Source organism: Stigmatopora nigra, chromosome 4 (genome assembly GCF_051989575.1).
Source record: "Stigmatopora nigra isolate UIUO_SnigA chromosome 4, RoL_Snig_1.1, whole genome shotgun sequence".
In the NCBI taxonomy this organism is placed as follows: Eukaryota; Metazoa; Chordata; class Actinopteri; order Syngnathiformes; family Syngnathidae; genus Stigmatopora; species Stigmatopora nigra.
The window spans coordinates 17265728-17286033 of NC_135511.1; the positions used below are offsets into that span (position 1 = coordinate 17265728).

General features: G+C 40.0%; 2 protein-coding genes across 2 annotated transcripts; one reads left to right on the forward strand and one right to left on the reverse strand.

Moving 5' to 3' along the window:
• Positions 1-38: 38 nt before the first annotated feature.
• pold2 (polymerase (DNA directed), delta 2, regulatory subunit) lies at positions 39-4230 on the forward strand. The gene is made up of 12 exons (XM_077714687.1): positions 39-157; positions 223-324; positions 484-714; positions 876-997; positions 1137-1260; positions 1332-1446; positions 1879-2077; positions 2292-2372; positions 2949-3106; positions 3174-3301; positions 3395-3496; positions 3829-4230. The coding sequence occupies exons 3-12, from the start codon at positions 492-494 to the stop codon at positions 3987-3989; spliced, it is 1413 nt and encodes a 470-aa protein (XP_077570813.1). The 5' UTR covers positions 39-157; positions 223-324; positions 484-491; the 3' UTR covers positions 3990-4230.
• aebp1b (AE binding protein 1b) lies at positions 4170-19361 on the reverse strand. Its single transcript, XM_077714686.1, has 23 exons — positions 19139-19361; positions 18613-19053; positions 16563-16736; positions 16410-16472; positions 15156-15755; positions 14406-14474; positions 13082-13147; positions 12856-12939; positions 10964-11035; positions 10775-10884; positions 9849-9988; positions 9677-9761; positions 9455-9599; positions 8676-8764; positions 8446-8569; positions 8176-8372; positions 7912-8088; positions 6692-6852; positions 6067-6629; positions 5848-5987; positions 5131-5230; positions 4890-5056; positions 4170-4820 (listed from the first exon to the last, which is right to left on the reverse strand). Exons 2-23 carry the CDS (start codon positions 18812-18814, stop codon positions 4440-4442), a joined length of 3909 nt encoding a protein of 1302 aa, XP_077570812.1. The 5' UTR covers positions 18815-19053; positions 19139-19361; the 3' UTR covers positions 4170-4439.
• Positions 19362-20306: the final 945 nt, after the last annotated feature.

Below are 20306 nucleotides of genomic sequence, written 5' to 3' on the forward strand. Positions count from 1 at the left end.
TATAGAAGTATGGGCTGTATATATTCATGAATTGGTTATAACATAATTGAGTAAAAAATATTAAAATGACTTGTTTACTTTAATTTTGAATTATTTATAAGTGCATTGAAACCTATGGAGGGTTTGTATTTTTAAAGGGAATACAGAAGATCACTAGGTAGGTAGCCATCACATTTAACCGAAGTGTTCATCTCTACATCTTTCAAACATCTCTGCCAAAAGGGGCAATCCGCGGGAAGAGCGTCCAGACTTGTGCTGCGACAACAAACCTCGGACAGAATCAAATTCAACTGCTTTCCGAGCCCATTATTATAAACCGACAAGGTAAGCACTTCATCTATCAACGTCACCTTATCAAAAAACTAACAACATCAATTACATTCAAAGCAACCTGCTTCCCATCTTGCTAACTTTGTTTCCTTGCTAACAACATAAACGCACCTGGTATAAACGCACGGTAATTAACAACTGTGGTGCGCTCAGGGACTGCCATGTTCTCCGATATCAGCGCACCTAAGGGAGGCTCCTCTCTTCTGTGCCGCCCGACCGAGGAACCGGCGCCCGTGTTCGAGAGGGCTTCCCCGGCCTACAGTCCCTGTTCGGAACGCTTCGGAGTCGGCGAGCGGAATTTCAACCGTCAATATGCTCACATTTATGCAGCCCGTCTCATGCAGATGAGTCCTTTACTAATGGAAAGAGCCAGGCGAAAATGGGGTATGTGTTATACATCTTTTTCCTCAAAATGTATTTAGTTTACGTGAGAAAGTTTGAAGAAAAACATTTAGGAGCCTTCTCCATCATCATGAAATGCTGTTTGTGAATTTGGGCCTCTTTAAATATGATAATAGTTATCATAATTGTATTTTTTTTTGTAGGATCAGATGTACTTATCCGGAAGCTGTGTGATCTCCAGGCAGGGGAACAGTGTTGCATTGTGGGAACTCTGTTCAAGCGGATGGAATTGCAGCCATCTATCCTAAAAGAAATAAGTGAAGAAGTAAGATCTACATTAGCATACGTTTTTCCACTTTTTGTTGTTAATGTTACAGCCTAATCCCAAAATGAAGTGATTTTTTTTTCCCCTAAAGTGAATTTCAGTGCTGATGTGTTCAATGACCTTCCGTTAAACTCTGCAGCACAACCTCCTGCCCCAGCCACCTCGTGTAAAATACATCAGCGACAACGACGAGCTGATTCTGGAGGATGAACTGCAAAGGATCAAACTGCAGGGAAAAATTGACAGAGATAGATGTGTCACAGGTAAGAAGGATTGACCATTGGCCACAAAAATCATCAAGGGGACCTCATTGGTTGCCATTTTTTTTGTATAGGGAGCGTTATTGCTGTATTTGGAGCCGAGAGGAATGATGGGAAATTTACTGTGGAGGACTTTTGCACAGCTGATCTTCCTGAACAGAGCAAAAGACCCGTCCTTCATTCTGACAAGTAAACGCAACACAAAAATGGGATTGCAAAAAATAACATTTAAATATTTGGTCCTGATATGAACATTAATAAAATCTGATCAATTGATCAATATAAAGTGTAGAAAAATGTAATATAGATGATTTTTTTGCACTATAGCTCTGCAGTATTTGATTTTTATAAGAAATAATATTACATAGTATAATAATACAAAAAAATCCCCAAATTTTATATTGTTGCTGGAAATTTTCAGTTTTTCTTGCCAAGTTAATTTCTCTAATGTTAAGTACATCATATTTCTATTAAATGTACTGCAAATAAATTTTAAAAAAGTTTACTTTTTTTGTATCTGCTCAAAGATTTACTTGTTAAAAACTTCAAGTCCATAATAAGTGTAAAAACTGGCATTGATTGCAGATTGACTTTTTTTTTTTGATTTTCTTTTGCATACAGATTTGTACTGCTAGTCTCCGGACTAGGTCTAGGTAGCAGTCGGGCAGACAGCATGCTAGGCCTTCAGCTGTTGGTTGACATGGTAACGGGTCAGCTTGGCGAGCAAGGCGAACAAAGCGGAGCCGCCGCCATATCTAGGATCTTGATGGCGGGAAACCTACTTAGCCCAAGCACGCAGGACAAGGACGCCTCCACCAAGGTTTAAAATCATATTTCATTTACCAATACCTAGGGGGTTCTATCACTGTTGTCCTCTAGGTGGCGCTAATATTTCAGGCATATCACTCTTGCAGACACTGATTAGACAGAAGTGCTTTCTTAGTTTGTATTAAAATGTCATAATTGAGGAGATTGTCCATAGAAGTTGTATAGTTGCTACTTTATAACTTTTATTATTATTATTTTTTGTTTAGGCCAAGTATCTCACCAAAAAGACTCAGGCGGGCAGCGTGGAAGCCATTCGCCTGTTGGATGAGCTTCTACTCCAGCTGGTGGTGAGGGTCAAACATTTTAGAACACCCTGTTTTTGTGGGACAAACTCAATAAAAAAAATGCAGTAAATATGACAAAGTTTGCTTTTGCTAAAATTCTAAGTACTACTCAAAATATCAAATCTCATGTCCTATTTGAACTTACAGCATACTACCCTGAAAATGCTTGCTATGTCTGATCTTGGAAGTCAAGATTTTCAAAATCAGTCACATTTTGCGGGTAATACACCAAAAAAACTACTCGGATATTTTGGCTATCAGCTCAAATTTTAGCAAAAACAAACTTTTTAATTTTTTTTTGGTGCCGAGCCCTAATTAGTTTGATTTAGTTGATGGCTTTTTGCAAAATTTGCGAAGAAGGTACACTGCATTGCATACTTTAACTAAAAATTCACTTTCTCATGAAGTGAACAGCATTTCTTAACCCAAAAACATAGAAATGCCAAGCGTTAAATGCAAAAACATGAAAACGTTTCTCCATAAACTGTAGTCATTCCAACAAAAATTATCCAAAATGATTGGCCTACGAAATGTGCTCAAACACTTTGAAAAATCCCTTTATATATTTTTCCTTTTCAGAGCTCAGTCCCAGTAGACGTGATGCCCGGCCAGTACGACCCCAGCAACCACACTCTACCTCAGCAGCCTCTCCACCGCTGCATGTTCCCTTTGTCGTCAGTCTACCCTACACTGCAACTGGCGTCTAATCCCTACCAGGCCACTGTGGAAGGAGTCAGGTGAGGACAACCTGTCTGTGAACCCCCTTATCTTTTGTTTATTGTTTTTTTCCCCTCCATCCCTCAGGTTTCTGGGCACCTCAGGTCAGAACATCATCGACATCCAGCATTACAGTTGCATGAATAGCCATCTGGAGATTCTGGAAGAAACTTTAAGATTGCGCCACCTAGCTCCTACCGCGCCGGATACCCTTGGTGAGTCACATTTTTTGTGGGAGTGTCCAAATGACGGCTAAATTGTATAAATCATGAACCATTGTCATAATAACTGGATTTTTTTTCTGCCAGGTTGTTACCCATTTTACTTAAAAGACCCATTCATCTTAGAAGAATGTCCACATGTTTACTTCAGTGGGAATGCCCCAGCGTTTGAGACCAAGCGCCTCACAGGTACGTGTGTACATATACATACTTTGGTCGCCCGGACGTTTGGTCCCCAGACGTTTGACATAACAGACTTTACTGTTGAAATCAGCTCCCAAAATTGTATTCACCCGGGGCGACCAAACGTCCGGGCGACCAAACGTCCGGGCGACCAAACGTCCGTGCGACCAAACGTCCAGTGCGACCAAACGTCCAGTGCGACCAAACGTCCAGTGCGACCAAACGTCCAGTGCGACCAAACGTCCAGTGCGACCAAACGTCCAGTGCGACCAAACGTCCGGTCAAGGTACATACTTGATAATTATGTCTTTTAATGACATTTGGTCTGACTTTTATAGGTGGCGCTGGACAGGAAATCCTTTTAATCGCCGTACCAGCGTTCCACCGGACCCAAACTGCGTGTCTTGTCAATTTGCGCACACTCCAATGCGAGCCAATCAGCTTCTCGGCCTTCTCAGCCAGTGACGAAGACGAAGGTGAGATGAACGTCAGCCACTGACAGTTTTGTACCCATCCACATTTTCAAATGTGAGCACCGTGCACCTATCCTCAATTGTTTCTGTATCCTTTCAAATTAGTTTGGGGGGAAAAAGCTGCTTTCACGAAATCTGGCAACCATCGTTAACATTGGGCGGAATGTTGTAAAATGCATTTCTGGAGTAAATAATTACATCTCGAACTTAAAAAACAGTTGTTTTAATGTGCATTTGCAATAAAAAAAAAATTCACTTGTACCAAGAGAGTATTGTGTAAGAAAACTTAATGTGACTGTCGACATAAAGGTAAATTTTCAATGAAAAATCATATTTTCAAGTGCTTTACAATATACAATTATGTGATATTTAAAGTTGTTGACGTGAGCATCGGTTGGTTAACCTTAAGCCTTCTCTCAACTAAGTGTAAAGGTACTGCCGGATGGTCGTAGTTCGGGTTTACCGTTTCATGGGCTTTAATAGGCATCAATCTTGTACTCGTAATTGTAGTCCACGATGGAGTCGCTGAATCCGCCGGGTGTCGACGATTGTCCTTCGTCTATTAACCACGAGTCGTACCAGGACGTGGTGCTTTCTGGCGTAGCGGTAGTTGTCGGCGGGAGTGTAGTGGTCGTCGTCGTGGTGACGGGTTTTAACTGCAATAACTTCTTTTGGCGAAGACGACGTAGGCGAGCCATTTTAATTTTCCTCAGCCGTTCCTTGCCTAGTTGCACGTTTTGCCCAACGGCGCCATTTCCGGCGACCACTCGGCCACGGCCGTTGATGACCGGCGGACGCACAACCGTGTTTCCGTGGCTGACAAGGCGGATTGGTTTGTTTCCGTGGAGCGCCAAAATCTGCCGGAGGAAGACAAGAAAATACTCGGGTTGGATTCCGTTCACTTCTGACGACGAGGAAGGGCTAACCTGTTTAATCCGGTCCCAGTTGGATTTAGCTAGGTTGAAGCTGCAGGTGGTGGCACCTGATTGGTAGCCCACCACGCAAAGTTTGGTCAAGGAGACGAAACCCTCCGCTTTGGCTGTCACGCGGTACTCGCCGGGGTTGAGAAGTCGCCAGTATTCTCCACTCGCCGCTGGAATTAGACGGAAGTTAAGACAGGTTGGTTTTGGGTTCGACTCGGATTTGGATTTGTGGGTTTGTTCTGACTTGCTGTGACGTCGTGGTTGATCCCCTCGATGGTTACGGTGGCGTTGGTGAGCGGGTTGCCCTGCTCGTCCTTTACGATGCCTCGGATGCCGCGGTGAACCTGTGCATGGACACTTGAATGAGTTATTTAGGTTTAAGAGATGTGTCAAAGTGAAGGCCCAGGGGGCCAAATCTGGTCCGACGCATCATTTTGGGTGGGCCGGGAAAGTAAATCTTGAGTGGTGACTTTCTGCTTTAGGATCAAATTAAAATGAATAGTATAGATGTATATTAAATTTCATGATTTTCCCTCTTTTATATCAATAATTATCATTTTTTAATATTTTTTTCTGTTTTTTTCAGTTCAAATATCATTTTGTAAAATCTCGCATATAAAAAAAAGCTGAAATGAACATCAAGTCAAGGGTCTCAGACTCTGTTTGGTGGGCCGGACCATTTTAGACATAATACTTTTTTTTTTTTAAATTTTTATAAATGGATTAAAAGAATACTTATATTTTTTATATATATTTAGATTTTCCAAAATAATTTTTGAACTAAAAACTGAAAAAAACTGATTAAAAATGATAATTATTGATTTAAAAAGGGGAAAATCAGGAAATTTAAATTACATCTATACTCTCCATTTGAATCTGATCCTAAAACAAAGTCAGCCCTCATGGTTACTTGCTCCAACAACATAAACAACCTTCATTTCTAGCCAATAATTAATCTAACCTGCTCCATGAAGATCAGCATAGCTTCTCTGTTCTTCTGCCATTCCCTCTGAAGCTGACTCTCATGAGGGAATTTATCACATCCCAGGAAAATAGACAACTCCAAGCAGTTGGTATGCAAATAGCTGAAATCATTCATGCCTACACAAAGACAAACAAAAAAAAACAAAAAAGTGAATCAAAAAAATCCAAAACGACCAACCAACCATCCTCCACTTACTTCCAGCAACCGGCTTCCATTTTGCCCGGTTTATGATACCATGCGCCCCGGCGGCCACGTCCCCGTGACAAGACCCGTGGTAGTTGTGGGTCATGGTCAAGTGCGTTGAGGCGTAAGACACCGCCAACCACCTGAAGAGGGATTCATCCGCCATTTCTCGGAAATCCTCGGGCTCGGCGTAATGGCCGCCGCCGCCACGGCCTCTCTCCCGATCGTCCTCCTCTTCCCGATGGTCGTAGCCTTGTCCCTGGTCATAGCCACGTCCCTGGTCGTAGCCATGGTCGTAACCCTGGTCGTAGCCTTGTCCATGGTCATAGCCACGTCCCTGGTCGTAGCCACGTCCCTGGTCATAGCCTTGGTCGTAGCCTTGGTTATAGCCTTGTCTCTGGTCATAGCCGTGACCCTGGTCGTAGCCTCGTCCCTGGTCGTAACCCTGGTCGTAGCCATGTCCGCCCCACTCTTCACGTTCCGGGTAGCTTCTGTCTCTCCAGTCCTGGTCCGGTTCCGGTTCTTCCCGGTATCCGTGACTCCACTCGGACCCGTCGAAACTGTCGTCTTCGTACCTGGTCGAAAATGGTTTAGTCTCGGATAAATGGGATTAAAAAAAAGAGGCGTGGTGGTTTACTGTCTCTTTCTGCGGCGATGGGGTGTGTCCTCGGCGGCCTTGTTGGGACGGATGTTGTCGTAAGGGTAGGCTACAAATGACTCGCCGCCTTGGAAGTTTGCTCCTAAGACAAAGGGGTGGCTTTCCATCCATGTTATGATGGCTCTGGTTTCAACAGCAATCTGGAATTAAAAGGGGAAGATTAAAACCATCAAAAGGGACATCCAAGCCTTTCTACCCATTACAATAATGCGTGACCGGACGTTTGGTCGCCGGTCAAATGGTGACAGAGAGTTTAGTGTTGAAACCAGCTCTCAAAATTATATTCATTATAGAGAGTTTAATATCTAAGAGAGAGAGAGAGTTTAATATCTAAGTACTATTTCATATCGTAGTACTGTTTAGTATCTAAGTACTGTTTAAATATCTAAGTACTGTTTAAATATCTAAGTACTGTTTAAATATCTAAGTACTGTTTAAATATTTAAGTACTGTTTAAATATCCAAGTATGTACTGTTTAAATATCCAAGTATGTACTGTTAAATATCCAAGTACTGTTAAATATCCAAGTACTGTTAAATATCCAAGTACTGTTAAATATCCAAGTACATTTGGTCGCCGGACATTTGGTCGCCGGACATTTGGTCGCCGGACATTTGGTCGCCGGACATTTGGTCGCCGGACATTTGGTCGCCGGTCGTTTGGCCTGTTTAATATCTAGGTACTGTTTAATATCTAAGTACTGTTTAATATCTAAGTACTTCTTAATATCTAAGTACTGTTTAATATCCAAGTTCTGTTTAATATCCAAGTACTGTTTAATATCCAAGTACTGTTAAATATCCAAGTACTGTTAAATATCCAAGTACTGTTAAATATCCAAGTACTGTTAAATATCTAAGCACTGTTTAATATCTAAGTACTGTTAAATATCAAAGTACTGTTGAAACCAGCTCTCAAAATTATATTCATAAGAGAGTTTAATATCTAAATATCTATTGTTTTCAACAGTACTCAGATATTAAACTTTCTCATGAATCAACAGTAGATATTTAGATATTAAACTCTCATGAATATAATTTTAAGAGCTGGTTTCAACAGTAAACTCTGTCACCATTTGACCGGCGACCAAAAGACCGGTGACCAAACGTCCGAGCACCAAATGCAGACACAGCAAAAAACATTTTAGTAAACTTGTTAATTTTACGTCACTTTTTATGGTCAAACTCACGACACTTACCGAGCTATTTTGCAACAGATTATCAGGTATTGGAACATGGTGGTTGGGGAAGAGTTTAGGCACCATGCCTCGCTCTTCCGCATCCCATAATATGCTATTTAGATCTGGAAAGTTCTGGAAAATATCAAATCCATCGCTGGTAAAATGGCCAGTGGTCCAGCCACTCAATTCGGACCCCTGCAAACCAAACATAGAAAATCACAGTCATCATCATCATTTGCCGTTGACCCCGCCCCTTTCGGCTTATAGGCTCCTCCCACTCACAACTCGAAAGGCCTCCTGGTGTCCGTCGGGGTTGAGTGACGGCACCAGGTGGATTCGTATTCCTTCCACCAGCCTCTGAACTCGAGGATTTCGGTCTTTGTATTCTTTGCATAAGTACTGCATGAGAAGCAGGATCATTTCCCGGCCTAACGCCTCGTTACCGTGGAGACCGGCTGTGTAACGAATCTCCGGCTCACCTGCGCAAAACAGCAAAAAAGTGATTTTTTTGCTTTGTCTGCCATTGAATTCATTTAAATTTTTCATTCTTACCTATTTCATGCTCGGAGGGATTTCCGGAAATCACCATGGCAACGATGTCCAATCCCAAGGCGCTACGACCCAAGCTGTAGACGTTGGTAATGTTGGGACATTCGTCCTGGACTGACTTCATGAGCTGAAGAGGACATATTGAAAGTTATTGTGAAAATATGAAGTTCTTTCTACTTCTTACTTCTTAATTTCTACAAAAACTTGAGAATAATTGTCGACGGAATACTTACTGAAACCATTTCTGAGTAGCTGTGATGTTTAAACTTCAAGTAATCTACTGGAGTCACTTCATTTTGTCTGTAGTGGATAACATCTGGATCTGTACAAGTGGGCGGAGTTTCAGTTCAACTAGATCAGGGTTTTTTGGGCCCAGGGGGTCACATTGACTTTACAAATTTTGACAGATGGGCGGGGTCAGTATAAGATAGGATACATATAAAAAAGTGCATCCGTTAACAGTACATATGAAACATAAAGAGGAAATAAAAGACTCAAGTATTAACATACTCATCATTAAAGTAAAAAGTATAAAGTACAAAGTAAAAAGGAATGTATTAAGAAATATTAAAATGTCATTTAAAAAAAGATAAGGCTGTAAAATACACAAAAAAATAAGTGGACAGAGCTACTGCCCCTGGCTACCGCGTGACGGCGCCATATTGGGAAGAAAAAACAAAAAAACATTTGGACAACGTTGGCGGGCCAGATTAATAGGCCTAACGGGCCGTATGTGGGCCGCGGGCCGTAGTTTTCCCACACCTGAGCTAGATATTCATGCATATACAATTATATATGGTATCTATGCATCAGTAGGTGAGTTTCTGGCCTTTTAAGACCCCTTCGGAACTCAGAAATGATAGGAAAAGAATGGATAGGAAATCAAAAAACTGACAAAATCTACTTTTAATGATGTAGTCATCAATATGGGGCCAAATCAGAGCGCCTAGCGGACCACTTCTGGCCCACGGGCCTCACATTGGACACATTGCTCTTATTGTATTGGACTCACCAGGCAATGGGCATCCCAGAATCTCCAGTCTCATACATAAGGTCCCATTCCAGCTTTGTGGGATGATCCGGATGTAGCGGGCTACCACCGGCTCGGCGAGCTGGTTCAAAACCGGCGTGTCTTTATCGCTGTTTCCAAAAAACAGCTGTAGAGTAGTAAAATAAGATTGAATTATACATATAAAAGGGGATGGGTGGGGGACATTTTTTTGGGTGGGCTTACCCAGTCGGCATAACCGTCGTGGATGGGCTTCCATTCCCTGCTGTCGTTGCTGAAGGCCAGGAAATAGGAGGTCACAAAGTCACTCCTGCAAAAAGAGGACATGTTTTAGAAGAGGAAAGATGGGAGTGAGTTGGGTTGGGGGTTTGGGGGATAGTTTATTTTGGTGTCTTACTCATTGTGCGAGTCTCGACCCTGAGTGATGACCCCCGTGAACTCGGTCTCGCCGCGAGTGTCCACCTCAAACCAGTGAACTTTGTCCTCGGAGTTGGCGCACCAGGCTCCGCCTCGAGGGTTGTCTTCATCATCAGAGCCCTGAAGTCAACAAGTAGTATAAAGTATAAAATCCAAATTAAAAAAAAAATTATTTGTCTATACCAGGGCTGCTTTTATACTTTCACTTTCGTTTGTGGGAGCAAAAATCAGCCAAAAAAAGTAGAAATTATAAAATCCAAGCTTTCAAAAATTATTAAAATTATTATTATTATTAGTTTTATTTTTTAATTCTAGGACTGCTTTTATACTTCTACTTTCATTTTTGGGAGCAAAATCGACAAAAAAGTACAAATTATAAAATCCAAACTTAATTTTTTTTTGAATTATTATTATTTATGTATTTATTTATTATTTAATTCCAGAGCTGCTTTTATACTTCCACTTTCATTTGTTGGAGAAAAATCTGCAAAAAAGTACAAAGTATAAAATCCAATTTTTAAAAATAAATATTATTTTCATTACTATTTTTTTTTAATTCCAGGGCTGCTTTTATACTTCCACTTTCATTTGATGGAGCAAAATCAGCAAAAAAAGTACAAATCATAAAATCCAACTTAAAAAAAATATATTATCATTATTATTATTATTTATTCCCAGGACTGCTTTTATTACTTCCACTTTCATCAAAATCATCAAAAAAATTGCTCTAATTTCCGCAATGTATTTTCAAGTATTGACTCATTGGTTGCCATTGACACGGATTTAATGTCAACCCTCAAGAAAGATCCGGAAGAATATAATTATTGTAAAAAATATATTTTGTTTTTAATCTATTTTGCTACTGCATTTCCAGAGTTGAGTACAAATCCTTTGTTGGACGTGTACCTGCATATTGAGGCGAGCTCTCTGTGGAGCAAAATCATACTGAGACATGGACGAAGCGGATAGCTGATCCGGTTCGATTCCGTGGGATTCCATCCCGAGAGGAGGACATTCTTAAAAAAAAAAAAAAAATGCAAATTATGCCAAAAAATATACATTTTTTCAGACTTCAGAAGGTCATTTTTAACCTACTTTTTGGTTCTTTGAAGACACGTGGCCTGCTCCTGGCACGCTCCTCGGCCTCCTTCAATTTCTGGGCTCTTTCTAACAGAGTCACAAAAAAAAAAAGAGTCAAAAAAAGAGTCAAAAAAAAAAAGAGTCAAAAAAAAGAGTCAAAAAAAAAAGAGTAAAAAAAAAGAGTAAAGAAAAAGAGTCAAAAAAAGAGTCAAAAAAAGTCTTAAAAAGATTTTTTCCCCCCATGTTGGATTTAAATGTCAAGATCTCCCTGTTCTTTCTTCACCAAGAACTATGTTTGCACATTAGCTCTGCCAAAAACATTTATAAAGCCGTAAAAACACAACAAGGACTCCCCAGTGTGTACTCGTCAAAATGAGCCATTTGACATTATTTTAACGATTCTTGGAATGAGATTCGGATTTCGCAATGTTTTTGTGGTTCTTGCTAGATTTATTATTTTTTTTTTTTGGAGATAACCGAACCCAAATGTAACAACTTTCGAGAACTTTTGGTATTTAAAACAAAAAGGCCAAATCACATGTGTTTTCTCTTAGTGCAGCCTCGTCGTGATCTAATAAGAAAGAACATGTTGTTGTTATCTGCTGTTACTTTTGCACTTTCCTGTTCAGTGGTTTTTATTCATTTAGGGGTTACATCGTACTTCTGACTACTTCTACTTTTGGGGGGCATTTTAAGGTTCCTTGTTAACTCCTCAGTTTTCATTGAATGCACCGTTTTTTGGACCAATATTACATGTACATCCATGTGTATTTATGTATATGTATATTTATATATGTATGTATAAGTGTATATATATACACATCTATTATGTTTCACCAACATGCTTATTTATCTATTTGTCTATTTATATATTTATTCATATAAGTATTTCTATATTAATTTGTTATTTACATGTGTAAATACATATATTTATCTATATTTATTCATATTTATTTATTACATATTTATTTATGTCTAAAATATATTTTTCTGTGTCTGTATTTTCACCCTCTTGCTACCGTGACAAGGAAATTTTGAATAAAGTAATCTAACCTAATGTAATCTAATCTAATGTAATCTAATGTATTATAATATAATATAATACAATCTAATGTAATATAATCTAATGCAATTTAATTCAATGTAATATAATATAATCCAATGTAATCTAATGTAATGTAATCTAATGTAATTTAATCTAATGTATTACAAATCTAATGTAATACAATCTAATGTAATCTAATCTAATAAAGTAATCTAACCTAATATAATCTAATCTAATGTATTATAATCTAATATAATACAATCTAATGTAATATAATCTAATGCAATTTAATTCAATGTAATATAATATAATCAATGTAATCTAATGTAATGTAATCTAATGTAATTTAATCTAATGTATTACAATCTAATGTATTACAATCTAATGTATTACAATCTAATGTATTACAATCTAATGTATTACAATCTAATGTATTACAATCTAATGTATTACAAATCTAATGTATTACAATCTAATGTAATACAATCTAATGTAATCTAATCTAATGTCATCTAATGTAACGTCATCTAATCTAATGTAATGTCATCTAATGTAACGTCATCTAACTTAATGTAATGTCATCTCATCTAATGTCATCTAATCTAATGTAATGTCATCTAATCTAATGTAATGTCATTTAATCTAATGTAATGTCATCTAATCTAATGTCATCTAATTTATTTTAATGTCATCTAATTTAATGTAATGTCATCTAATGTCATGTCATGTAATCTATTGAGTGTGGATAATAAATGAAGGCAAGTGCGATAAGGCCCAAAAATCACCAAATTTGTAGTTTTGGAGTGGGGCATTTAATGAAAGAATGAATAATGTAGTGTTGGAAAAATTGTCCATGACCTACCTCTCTGTTCCCGGTCCCTTTCTTTTTGTGCTCTCTCCCTTTCCTTCTCCATCCATTTGTCGTCCGTCTCCCCTCCCACTTTCCCTGCGACATAGGAAAATATGACTTCATCTCTGCTTATGCCATTAGAATTGACCAAGTCAGGAAAAAAGGTCAGCCATTGTTTTTCAATTCAACCGTTTACTAGTCACGGAAAGAGTGCGTTATCTCAAGTGGTCACACTTACTCATTCCGTATTCGTCGTAGTCTTCGTACCAATTCCCCTCGTAGGGCGGCGCGTTTGTCGTCTCCTCTTCGTGGTGGAAAGGAAAAGAAAAACAAAGTGGTTTGACATTTGGCGGCACGACTTAGGCCGTCTTTCATGGAATGTCTCAACTTGTTAACCGCGGCGACTGTTCTCTATTTGGGGGGAACATAAACACTGTCTCCTTTAATAGTTAAATCTGCTGTTTAAATGGAAAGGAATGATAACAAAGTTATGATCAGACCTCAAGCTTCAAAAAAATAAAAAAAGGAAAAGTATGACTGTGGAAAATGTCTGAAAAATAGGACAGACTGACTTTAATGTTGTTCCCATGTGTCGTATTAGTCATTATTTCTTAAATGACACGATTTTATCGCATATATGCCGTATTTGTCACACAAAAAATGACTGAATCGAGGTGCGGCTTATATGCGCACAAATTAGACTTGATGTCCTACGGTCCTTTGGTGTGTGCAGGTCACTGTTGAGGACCTTCTATGACACTGTGGTGGCATCTACTGTGTTTTATGCAGTGGTCTGTTGGGGAAGTGGGAGCACGGAGAGGGACAGGAACAGGCTGAACAAGCTGATCAGGAGGGCCAGCTCTGTTCTGGGCTGTCCTTTGGACTCTGTGGAGGAAGTGGGAGAGCGGAGGATGCTGACCAGGATGAGGTCCATCATGGACAGCACCTCCCACCCCCTGCATGAGTCTGTGGAGTCCCTCCAAAGCTCTTTCAGCAATAGACTGCTACACCCTCATTGCAGGAAGGAGCGCTTCCGCAGATCCTTCCTCCCATCAGCCGTCAGGCTCTTTAACTCAAAAAAGGCTGTGGGTTAGGACCTCCCGATTTTCGGATACAGTGTAGATGTGCTTGTATATATATGTATGTGTATGTATATATATATCTCACCAACACAGTTACCTATTTATATATTTATTCATGTATTTATTTATTAACTTACTATTAAGTACCCATTTGTGTATAATGCCTTTTCTATTCCTGCATCCTCACCCTCTTCCTATTGCAACAAAGAAATTTCCCGATTACGGGATGAATAAAGTTATCCAATCCAATCCAATCCAATTGTTTAAAAAAATATTATGTGGGATGATTTTTCTTAAGATTTTCCCTTTAAAGTAACATATTGGTACTTCCTGTTAAAACCATGAATATGGAGGGGGAAATTATGATTCGGGGAAGGCTTATACGAGAGAAATTGTAAAAATTCAATGATTTTAAGGCATTTTTAAGGGTGCGGCTTATATGTGGACGCGACTTATATGCGAGAAAATACGGTAAGTTACCTGGGAGTGTTTCCACTTGGATCTCGGGGGTGACTTCTTCTGGGAGCAAACTTTTGTCTGGTACCGTCACTGTGGCGACGATACAAGTGAGGAGAAGGTGTTAAAAAAAAAAAGCCGAACGAATCTTTTCCACATGATTTGGTCATCTATCTTCCGTTCATTTTGCACCGCGTTATGGTGATTCTGCTTCTAATCTAAATCTAATCCGAATCTAATCCAAATCTAATCCGAATCTAATCCGAATCTAATCCGAATCTAATCCGAATCTAATCCGAATCTAATCCGAATCTAATCCGAATCTAATCCGAAGCGAATCCGAAGCGAATCCGAAGCGAATCCGAATCTAATCCGAAGCGAATCCGAAGCGAATCCGAATCTAATCCGAATCTAATCCGAATCTAATCCGAATCTAATCCGAATCTAATCCGAATCTAATCCGAATCTAATCCGAATCTAATCCGAATCTAACCCGAATCTAACCCGAATCTAACCCAAATCTAACCCAAATCTAACCCAAATCTAATGTAATTAGTATTCAACATATACATATAATGTTTAATATCCCACTCCTACATATAATGAATGATTAATGCACACAATAGTATCCCAGAATAACCCCTACACTCATGATAGGTGGTCTCAAATCTGAATTTAAATTTGGCCACCATTTTCTCAGCCAATTGCATTAAGCTACTCGTGGTTCATTCTTTGGAATGAACAAATTAAGAAGAAAGAAAATCGTAGACGTACGTGAGGAATCCCAGTAATCGCCATCCTCTTCCCCAGTCTTGTCGTCCACTTTGGGACCGGCGGGAGTCGGATCCAAATCCTTCCAGTAGGCGTCATAGTCGGTGGTCTCCGGTTGAGGGAGTTCTTTGTCGTCTGGTTTCCAGTAATCTTCATCTTGGTCTGTTATTGGAGCGTAGGGGTCCTTAGGGTCTTCGGCTTTCCAGTAATCTTCTTCAGAGTCCGTCACTGGAGGCGAAGGGCCTTCCTCCTCTGGTTTCCAGTAGTCTTCGTCCATGTCCTTCTCGTCCGGGCTCCATTTTTCTTCTTCGGGTTCGGTCACCGTGGGCAAAGGGTCGGGTTTCCACTCATCTTCATCTATGATTGGATCTTGTGGGTCTTCCTCCTCGGGTTGCCAGTACTCTTTTTCAGGGACCGTCACTGGAGGCGATGGGTCTTGCTTCACGGGGTCCCAGTCGAAATCATCTTCGTCCTCTGGGGGGACTGGATCTTCCTCTTCTGGTTTCCAGTAGTCGTACGACGGGGCATCGGTGGCCTCGGATTCGGGTCTGGCTGGAGTGGGTTCGTCCCAGTAGTCATCCAATCCTTTCCAGTAGTCGTTGTCTGATGAGAAAATACATTATGTTGACTTTTCCATGAACTAGATCAAGGGTGTCAAACTCGGGTTAGTTCGCGGGACGGTTTAACATTAACTTGATTTTATGTGGGCTGGGCCATTTTAGATATAATGTTTAGATTTTTTTTTAAATAAATGGATTTAAAGAACTGGATTAAAAGGCCTGAATATTCAGGTTTTTATAGATCTAAAACAATGTTTATTTTACCTTTTTTTAAAATATATTTTTAGATTTTACAAAAGATTTTTGAACTAAAAACAGAAAAAATGGATTAAAAAATGTCAATTATTGATTTAAAAAGGGTGAAAATCAGGAAATTTAATATACATCTATAGTCTTCATTTTAATTTGATCCTAAAAGAGAAAGTCGGCACTCATGATTTACTTTCCCGGGCCACACAAAATGATGCGGTGGGCCAGATTTGGCCCCCGAGCCGCCACTTTGACACTTACTAGATCATAAATCAGGATGGAGAGAGCCACAAACAATTCTATTTTTTTTCAAATATTATTCCTTGAGAGCCATACTTAGAATTTAAAAGTCAAAACACATGAAAATGCACCTATTAAAAGGGCCACATGTGGCTCTTGAGCCACATACTCCCGACCCCCGTCATCAAAAATTAAAGAAGCAACTTACCGTTATCGGGATACGCGTAGTCTGTGTAAGTCTCGGGTTCTGTGGGCGCTTCGGTGGGCGCAACTGAAGGAAAAAAAATAGACCGAAAAAATTGGCAAAAATCTTCACTTTGACATGTAAATGTCTTTTTAACATATCTGATTTGAGATTGACCTGTTGTGGTGGGCGGTGTTGTTGTCGTGGTGGTCTGTCTGTCCTTCTTTCGGCTCTTGCGGTCACTTTTGGGTTTCCTGGTGGCGTTGGGGTCTTTTGGTTCTTTGTTCTTTTTCTTGTCTTTTTTCTTCTTTTTGCCTTCTTGCGGAGCTCGCTTCACTCTGACCAGACCATCTTATGAACACATCACAATTTGAGATGGAAAAATATCAGCCAAAAATATAAATAAATAGACGTTTGGTGGCCCGGACGTTTGGTGGCCCGGACGTTTGGTGGCCTGGACGTTTAGACGCCCGGACGTTTAGACGCCCGGACGTTTAGACGCCCGGACGTTTAGACGCCCGGACGTTTAGACGCCCGGACGTTTAGACGCCCGGACGTTTAGACGCCCGGACGTTTGGTGGCCCGGACGTTTGGTGGCCCAGACGTTTGGTGGCCCAGACGTTTGGTGGCCCGGACGTTTAGACGCCCGGACGTTTAGACACCCGGACGTTTAGACGCCCGGATTTTTAGATGCCCGGACGTTTGGTCGCCCGGATGTTTGGTCGCCCGGACGTTTGGTCGCCGTGGTGAATATAGTTTTGAGGGCTGGTTTCAACAGTAGATATTTAGATATTAAACTATAACTCATGAATATAATTTTGAGAGCTGAATTCAAGAGTAAACTCTGTCATGTTGTCAAACGTCCGGCGACCAAACGTCCGAGTACTATGCCAAATGGTTCTGAGACGGAAGGTTCAATCCCATGTGTCTTTAACATCTATTGAAATGTGAGCCATCGAATGAAGATTTAAAAGGGCAAATCTTGAATATTGTGCCTTGAAAATAAAGTGTGCCGAGACACAGTTAAAAGGTTGGAAAAGACTCGTCTAGACGGCTCAAGAAATTCCAAGCTCAGCAGAGGTTGATCACAATTTCCTTTAGGTCCAAAGCTTCGTGCTGTTTCTCAGACACTTGAGTGGAATTTTTTTTTTCGCTTCCCCACGCAATCACACAAATCCCCCCGCTTTGATGACAAATCCATCACAGGCACCTGGTGGCTTCCCCACCAGAAAATTTGGGCCATTAGTGGGGAGGAGGGCATTAAATGTGGACTTGGGACTGATGTGTATTACACATGTCTTCTTTGAGTCATCCACTCTGAGTGTTTAAACATGTGGGGTTAATGTTAAAAAAAAGATTGGGATCTATTCACCTACTGTTACTATGAAATGAAAACAACCCCCCAAAAATACACTATTCTGTCTCATGAGAAAAATATTGAATTTATCAAGGATAATTTCTCATGAATATGCAAGTTGTGCATAATTTTGAGTCGCTACACATGATTTTTCTGGGTTAATTTTCCCCAAATACATTCATTTTCCATGCAAAACCCATGCTAGGGGGTGCCGGAGCCTATCCCCAGCTAACTACAGGTACTCGGCAAGGTACAATCTGAATTCCTAGGCAGCCAATTGTGCAGAGTGACACAAAGAACCATTCAGACTAAAACCCAAGGACAATGGTGACAATTAATTAGTTAAAGTTGAACATTTCGTAAGTGGAGCACTACTTTATATGTAAATTCTCTCATTTGTTCCATTCATATTTTCTTAACTTGAATTTTTTTTTTGTATCTAAAGGCACTAATTTGCATCTCATTTTTGGAATATGGGAGCATGTCAGAACACCCCAGTGAAAAGCCACGCAGGCATGGGTTAAATACACAAATTTTAAACTGGAAAGCCAAAGCCCTGGCTTTGAACCTGCGATCTCAGAAATGTGAGGCAGACATGTTAACCACTTTCACACCATGTTCTAATTTCCAACAATTGTAAAAAAAATATATATTTAAATATTAAAATTTAAAAAAATCAATGGCATCTGGCAGCCACGCCCACTCCATTGAAAGTCAATGGAAGAATGCAAAAGTTACTCATAAGTGAATCATCCCAATGAATAAAACACCCATTAAAAAGTTCACCATCTGCCCCATCTGCCTGGGCAACATCCCCGACACCCCCAACTATCCCCCCCTCCCCCCTTAAAACCATCAAAAGCAACTCACCTGCCCCTAACTCGGCCTCGACATCCTCCACTCGGCTTGTCCAACCACCAAACTCGTCCAATATGAGATCCCCTTCTTCCAGCAGTTCTCCTTCACCTCTCGCCCGGTAGACGACCCCCCCGGCACTCTCCCCTTGCCTGGGGGTCAACAGGCAACAGAGGGCCAGCAGAGCAATGGCCCCCAGCATATGCCGGCTTCCCATAGCTGCCACGTTTCCTCCTTCTAAATCCCTCAGAAGAGTTCCAACAAGAACTTTTTTTTATTACCTTGGAGCCTTTATTTTTTCTTCCTTCTGTAGAGACGAGTGGACTCCGACTGGGGAGGACACCAACGTAGTGGGTTGGGGGTAGGGATCAAGAGGAGGGGAGGAGGCGGCTTCAAGACAGCAAAGCAGATTTTTTAGGCAAATGAAAAGCTTCTGTTCCTCACAGCTCAGGTCAGCTGAAAAAAAAGTAGTAGTTAGAGCCAATAGGATCGTTCTTACCGGTTTTGGGCGAGTTCCGACAGGTGGACAAGTCCAACTCACTTTGCTTCAATGGTAGACATCTTTATTTTGGGTGTGTAGCCCCGCCTCTTTCTCGTTTTCGACAACTTTGCTCATCTGGTAAGACTTTTGACAAGATTCTGGAATCCATCCTTGTCCACCATTTTGCTCCAGAGGTCACCGTCAAAGCCGGAGGTCATTTTTTTCCACGTTGAACAAATCTAAGTGAACTTTGCTTTGTAAACATGACAAATAAAGATAGTAAATTGACATAGGCATTCATTTTTGTTGTGGTTATTTTGGGTACTATTATAATAATTGAAATAATAATTTCTGCTTTAGACCTTTGGAGTAATCCGTATTGTTTTATCTAATATTAAAGAGAACTAAAAATGAACCTAACAATGTTCTAGAAATAGAAATTGCATATTTTTGGGAGAAATCTAGGCTGGAATGGAGTGATCATGCTTTACTACTACTTAGTTAATACTCACAAATAAACAAATACTATTACTTAAAGCATCTATGGAAAGAATTATAGAATTTACATATAAAGTACTCTTCTACTTACAAAATGTTCAAGTTATTGAAAAAAGTTCTGTAACCATTTAATTTCGTAAGTAGAGCTACTAAATACTGTGTATTTGTATACTATTTCCAGTCCTTATCCAAATAGAAACACATTTTGAGGCAAATTTAAGAATAGTGTGGGGAATTAATATAAATATTTCCAAATAATCCTAACTTGGTACAAAAAAAAATCATGTTACACGAAAAAATCTATGGAAAGAATTAGAGAATTTACATATAAAGTACTGCTCTACTTACGAAATGTTCAAGTTATGGAAAAAAGTTCTGTAACCATTTAATTTTGTAAGTAGAACTACTAAATACTTTGTATTTGTATACTATTTCCAGTCCTGAAACACATTTAGAGGCAAATTCAAGAATAGTGTGTGTAATTAATACAAATATTTCCAAATAATTCAAACTAAGGAGTATTTTAGGCTTAGTCTTTTAAGGGGAGCAGGAAACACTGACATCAGGAAGAGAAGAAGGGGAGGAGGGGGAGTCAAGAGTGAGAAAAAACTGCAATCCAGCAGGCTCACTGGGTGCAAATGGAAAAAAAAACACTTTACAAACCCTTTAAATGCAAAGATACACAACGTGGCGCCCAATTTCTCTTCCATTGAACTTCCAAATGAACCCC